General features: G+C 39.2%; 1 protein-coding gene across 3 annotated transcripts in view; it reads right to left on the bottom strand.

Annotated features, from left to right (window-relative positions):
• hnf4a (hepatocyte nuclear factor 4, alpha) overlaps positions 1-6,842 on the bottom strand; it is a 47,391-nt gene that overhangs the window by 13,824 nt on the left and 26,725 nt on the right. Inside the window, exons 1-3 of one of the 3 annotated variants that reach the window (XM_015052401.1) lie at positions 4,220-4,548; positions 2,822-2,996; positions 2,639-2,733 (exon numbers count right to left, since the gene is read on the bottom strand). In XM_015052401.1, coding sequence (XP_014907887.1) covers positions 2,639-2,733; positions 2,822-2,996; positions 4,220-4,307 — 358 coding nt within the window. In that variant the 5' untranslated portion in view covers positions 4,308-4,548. Of the gene's footprint in view, positions 1-2,638; positions 2,734-2,821; positions 2,997-3,548; positions 4,037-4,219; positions 4,549-6,842 lie in introns of those variants that run through there. The other 2 variants (XM_015052402.1, XM_015052403.1) reach the window with 2 other exon arrangements.

Genomic DNA, 6,842 nt, shown 5'->3' with positions numbered 1-6,842 from the left:
TTTTTGCACTGCAAAAAATCACATCTGCACATCTGCTGGTATATCTGCTCTAGATATACCAATATATCTAGAGCAGATATATTGGTACTGTTACGGCCCTGCGCCTTGTGGGCTGGGTTGCAGGTGCTTTTGTCTGTCTTTGTGCACCTTTGCAGGTGTTGCTGGTCCGTTGATTTGGAGCCCAGAGTATTTAAGCCTGGCTGTCTCCACCTTCTGGGTCGCCTCCACTCTGCCGCTTGATGCTTGTGGTTCTCTGCTGTCGGCCTCAGCTCCCCTCCTTTTGCACATTTGAGTTTGTCTTTATTTTTGCACTTCAACACTTCCATATGACTCATGCACCACATCCAAGCATTGCACCACTCATACTGACATCCACAATCCATTGTTGTTTTTCTTAATAAATATTTCTTTTTATGCACTTTAACCACTGCATGGTCTCCCATTTTTATGACCTTGAGCCAGTCGTAACAGTACGCTTGAAATAAGACGAAACCAACTTTTCAGCAAGTCGTGGGAGTTTGTTTTAGGTAAATAATTCCTGAACATTGATGACAACGTACTAGTTCCACTGCAGATTATTTCATTTATAAAGTGGGAAAATGTCTTGTAATTGGTGGAATAATCTGTCAGTGCAAAAAGGTCCTATTGACTTAAAGGACCATGTTGTATTTAGGTGGCAACCAACAATTATTTTAGAAATCTATTATTCTGATGATGAATCAGATTACATAGCATTCCTTTAGTCAATCTGAACCAGGTGAAGCTAAAATAAAATGCCAATTGAGGAGTTTTGGCTAAAACCTATTTACATACTAAGGTATTTTATCTTACATGCAAAATGTATAAGTTTTGGCTTAATTACTGCTCAAATGGACTTTATAGAGTGTATATTCCAGTTAATTGATCAATTAAGTAATTAGTTGACAATTATTTCAATAATTTATTTTTCAGCCCTAGCTGCATTATTTTAAAGACTAAATGAATTTCGGAAGCTTGACCATACGTTAAGATTTTAAAATTAACTGACAATAACCAGAAAAAAGCTAGAGATAATAATACCAAAGTGATGTTTCCTCATAATGTTTCTAGTTTGGAGTCTCACTGCGGATGTTTAAGGAGCTTTTTGTTAAGACGGATAGCAAACATTTAAGTACATAAAAATAAAAGTGTCATCAATTGCTTCTAAGTCACAGTTGTACACCAAACAAGTAAAAAATTCAGCCAAACTTGACGCCTACGTTTATCAGCTGAAGTTAATTGGGTGAAAAGTCACATCGAACTTTTCAGAGGAGAACTGTAAGTAACCAACATTTAGCCATTTCTAAATATCCAACAAAACATGCTGTAAATTGTGTAATGTGAAGTTCCTACAGAAACATACAGCTAGTTTTCTTGTGTCTAATTAATTACAATAATATAGGTTGGTGGGTGGATGGATCTTACCAAATATTCTTTGTCTAGTTTCTAGTGCAAACATCTTGGTAGATTTGAAATAAGACCAAACTAAAAAAAAAAAAATTCTGGGATTTTCACCAGATCATGATGGCTGTGGCTCAATTAAAAGCTGTTGGTTTAATTTCAGACTGATATAAGTGAAGTAATCTGGCTCAAATTGCCTTGAGAAGTCAGTATGGCCAGAAAAGTGTTAGATCAGTTCACTCTGTTTAGTAACAAAGCCAGAGGTAATATACAATAAAACTGGGGCTGTCAATTCTCTCGTTTGTCTTTTCACACCCTGAGCAGTGCAGCTTCAGTAGTGACTGAGCTTTTTAAGGTCTTGACTGAAAATGAAAGAAAATACAACGTGCTTCACAAAAAACACTAACTCTTACCAAGTATTTTCAGTCTAGAAAACACTAACTCTTACCAAGTATTTTCAGTCTAGTTTCTAGTGCAAAATGCACATTTGAAATAAGATAAAACTACCTTTACAAGCAACTTTTCAGCAAAATATGTAAACTTGTTTAAAAGTCAATAATTCCTTAATATTGACAAATAAGTACTGGTTACATTGGCAGGTCATTTGACTTATGACACATGGGCAAAATGTTTTGTTATAAGTAAAATATTGACAATAGTTCCTTAAGTCAATAAACTATTGACTTAAAACAAGCACCTATATCTTGTTGAAAAGTTACTTGTAAGTTAGTTTTGTCTTTTTCAAGATATTTGCACTAGAAACTAAACTGCTTAAAAAAATATTTGGTAAGATTTTGTGTTTTTGCTGTAGTTTAATCACAAGATCCTGTTTAAAACAGATTTTTCTTTTTTGCACTCAGGTTGAGATAAAACTGGCAGAAAAATCGGAAGTGTTGATTTGTTTTTTTGTCTAAGGCTGAATGTGGAGACACTGCAAAGAAAAATGAGTCTTCAGAGGTTATTATGTTTATCAGTATATGACCATTATTGCCTGGAAATGTTTGCTCAGCATAAGCTGGTTGGAGACTCCTCTGCTCTGCAGAGTGAACATTAACAAAGCCGTACTCTCTTGGGTGTTGCAACACCCAGAGACGAGTCAGATCAATTCTGCAGAGAGGCTCTGACTTGCTGATTCTGATGGAAATTTTGTTTTTGATTTGCTTCTGTTTAGTCAGACGCAAGATTTAGTCATGTGCAGGATGTTTTTAAGCGATCATACCTTCCTTCTTCATGCCAGCTCTGAAGCATTTCTTCAGTCTGCAGTATCTGCATTGGTTTCTCTTGTCTTTGTCTACAATGCACTGTCTGTTAAACCTGAAAAACAGATATTTGTTCAGGTTTTGCTAGTGATGCCAGAGTTTCAAACGCAACATTAATGTTTCTCCAATTTCACCATTCTCACCTGCATGAGTACATGTGGTTCTTGCGGACGCTGCGCCTGAAGAAGCCCTTGCAGCCATCGCAGCTGGACGCCCCGTAGTGCTTCCCCGTTGCTCTGTCACCACATATGGCGCACAAGCTGCCTGCTGCCAGGTGGCCCGTGGCGTTCATGTTGGCGCTTTCAGCCGGCGAGGAGTCTAAGACAGACAGAAAACTTGCGTCATGAGCTTCTGGACGTATACTGTAACAAGGTGACCTGATGCCAAAAGCCTGTGGAAAAATGTTCACTGCATAAACACCAAATCTTGCCCAGTATTGTTTGTGCAGTTTCTGGTGCAGTGCACTTGAAATAAGACAAAACTAGCTGAAAAGTAACTTTATAGCAAGATATAGGAGCTTGTTTTAGGTAAGTCATTTGTTATAATTCCTTAAAAGTTCATTAAGGAATTATACTTCGTCAATATTACAGCGTTATTGACGTAAAACAAGCACCCATCTCTAGTTTTCTCTTATTTCAAGTTTACCAAGATGTTTACACCGGAAACAAGACCAAAAATGCTTTGTAGGATTTTGTCTTTTTTGCATTGTTTGATCACCAGTGTTTGCTAAAAGGCATGAAAGGGCAGACAAAAAAACCATTGGCTCCACTGTTTCTAATCAAAAACAACAATCCAGAGCGCCTGGAAGTCTTTTACCTTCCCGAGTGATTCAGTTAGTCAACAGAGGATAATTGATGTTGGTTTGATTACCTAGGAGGAGATAATCACTGGAGACAGTTTTCTCTTTAGCTACAATCATGAGGCGAAATCAATCAATGAGAAGCTATGTTGAAATCTTTGGTGTAGAGAAAAACATTTTCATAAAAAGTTGCCCTATTGGTTTCAGTTTCTTGTCTTTAACTCTCTTTGGGAATTTCGGAGTCAGGATCCAAGCCGTGTTGTCATGGGAGACTGCCTGTACAAATAGGTCCGTGTCAGTTTAAGGACGAATCGAAGAACTTCATCCCTTTCTCTCCAGCTTGAACAGTGTGGGAACAGACTGTTCCCACACTGAGAAGAGAAGGGCGATCATGATACTCCGGCTACTGCTTCATCTCAGGGTGAATATCAATCCAACGTTACGGGAGTCACACCGAGTCATGGTGCAAGCTGGAACAGGTCAGAGCCGCTCGCACAGCCCTGACCTCCGTGTGCTAAAGGAGTACGGCGATCTCATAAAAGCAAAGCTCTTAATGTTTTACTATCGCACCCCGAGGTGATAAAAGAGTGCCGCTGCAACAGGGTCATCCCATGCGAGTGAAGGGGGCAGATGGACAAATGACCCCACATTATCACCTCCTGCCAGAACTCGCCTCTGAACAAAGTTTTAAATCAGTAAAAGTTTCAAAGTTCAATGCCAGAGCTGCATATATGAGACTCACCTGCACCCAAGGGGAGCACTTGCATGTTTTCGAACTCCAGCGTGGTGTAGGCCGGGTCCAGAGCCTCGCTGTAGTCTGCCATGTCCATGTCTACCACCGGTTTGGGCAAAGGAAGTCTCAACTACCTGACAGTGGGGCAGAAAGACTTGTCCAAGAAGCTAATGCCCCCCTCCTCCACCTCCTTTCTTTTCTCACACCTCTAATTTTGCCCCCTCCCTTGGTGGCTTTTGGCCTAGCCCCGCCTAGAAACAGAACCGGTCTTAGTCCTGGCTTGGCGTGATGAAGACCCGCCGCTGTCAGAACGGAGAACAGTGACTGAGAGCAGTCCTGCTGTACCGCTAACCATCGGAGAGGTGGAGTGACTCCTCGGTTGATGGTTAACTAAACGTTCCAGAGGTGAATCACAGGGTTGCCTCTTTTTTTCCTTTTTTTAAGCAGAGATAGCACAACTTCAATATCAGCCACCTCTGCATAATTTTCCTTCAGAAGTGGGATAAACAATCTCTTTACGATGCAAAATCTTACCAAGAATTTTTGTCTCAATTCTAGTGTAAATATCATAGTTTTCTTTTATTTCAGGAGCAGTGACTGCAAAAACACAAAATCTCACCAAGTATTTTTGGTTGAGTTTCTAGAGCAAACATCTTGGTACACTTGAAATAAGACAAAACTAACTTTTCAGCATATGCAGTTTTGTTTTAAGTCAATATTTCGTTAATACTGTGTGAAAACATACTGTTATTGGCAGATTATTTCATTATTAGACATTCTTTCCATGTCATTAGTGTAATTATCTGCCAATAGAACTGGACATTTTCATCAGTATTAAGGAATTATTGACTGAAAACAAGCTCCTATATCTAGCTGAAAATGTGTTAGTTTTGTCTTAGTTCAAGTGTACAACGATATTTACACTAGAAACCAAAATAAGTTTACTTCGTAAGGATTTGTGTTTTTGCAGTGTGGGAGCAGTAATTTGAGATTCGCGTAAAATTAAGTATAGTTATGTTTTCTAAGTAAGATACTGATATATACTGTCACATGTATTTAATTAGTGTGTCAACTGGGGTTGTTGTAAACAAATGTTTTAGTAATCGAGTAAACAGACAAGCAAACAAACGTAAGATGGGGGTAAAGGGGAGGAAATAGACCTTCGTTCGTCACACTCAGAAACTCATCTACCAGCAATGTACCGCCACCCGTTTGTTCAGATACATGAAATTTATTGTGCGGTTAGTCGGTAAAGTTACACTTACACTGTAAGCATCATAGCCCCGGCTCCAGATGACTTTAAAAGGGAGGGCATCTGCTTATTTTTGGGGGGCAAAATCAATCTACATAGCAATAATAATATTACGCAAGCACAATAAAAGGCACAGCGGAGTAAAACTACTCTTTTAAGTACCATTGTTACTCAAGTGAATGCAACAAGTACTACCCACTGTTGAACATCAATAGCCTGTACTTGTTAGCTCAAGGTGCTGTATTGGTATTAGCTCGTCATCTTTTAGCAAACATTACCTGCCTCCAGCAGCATTACTCAACTCAGTCGGACAAAAACTGTGCAAAGTTCTTTGCGCTTTGCTGGTTTGCCGCCATGATTCTAACCTGAGTTCTACACAGCACAGACGTAAAGCCGGCGCGAGCGTCTTAGCGCTCATGTTGCGTTTAAAGGTGGCTCGGAAAAACAGATCACGACGTGTTAACAAGGATTAAACCGTTTTAATGACTTAAAAAAGTGACAGAAGGCACAGATATTGGAAGTGCGAAAGCCCCTACTGTATCAAATCGATATAGGAATAACAGAGCTGGTCACTCTGAGGTAAAAACAACAAACAACTTCCAGTCCAGGGGGGCACGGCTGACTCCAGGCCTGAATCAACTACTCAGCCGCCCGCCGTGTTCAGTCTATGCTCACGTATAAATACTCCCACAGCGTCTTTCAGTCGTTCGCCCTGAATCAGCAGCTCCCGGAGTAGAAAGGCTGTCATACTCCAGGCATCACGCCAGTCATTTTAAGGATGGTTATTGGTCCCTCAAAAACGATGAAAACCCAGGCATTGTCATCACTCAATAAAATCCCCACGGTCCAAACTTGAAAATTGGATGCTATACCGCTAACATTTAGCTTTCTGGAAGTGAGAGCTCCGCGCAACGCAAATAATGTCCCCGCCTTGAGGAGTCGTTTCAGCCCTAGTATCAGTCAATTAAAATATTTAATCAAGTTAATCATGCGTTAGCACAGTGATTAATCATGACTAATCATGATTAATCATGGTGATTTAAAAAATCACCATGCTCAACTCTGTTATCTTGAAATGCAAAAATGCACCTCATCTTAAAAATGTTACAGAAAATGTTTTACTTTTTAAACCAAACATCTCAGTTTTTAAAGTTTTTACATTCAGGACAGTTTAAAATAAGTAATTTCGTTTCAGAAGTAGAAATGATTATTATAAAGTCTTTGTGCTTTGGTGGAAAGATATTGCAATGAATTGAGTACATACTATCTTAGTTTTATATCTTGTAAGACAAAACTTACAAGTAATTTTTTCACCAAAAAATAGGAGCAATATTTTAGAAAAATAATTCCTTAATATTGAGGAAAAAATACTAGTTTCTT

This window comes from Poecilia latipinna, unplaced genomic scaffold (assembly GCF_001443285.1).
Source record: "Poecilia latipinna isolate Pla-1442-1.1 unplaced genomic scaffold, P_latipinna-1.0 Scaffold1108, whole genome shotgun sequence".
NCBI lineage: Eukaryota > Metazoa > Chordata > Actinopteri > Cyprinodontiformes > Poeciliidae > Poecilia > Poecilia latipinna.
This window is presented reverse-complemented; position numbering and strand designations above follow the sequence as displayed.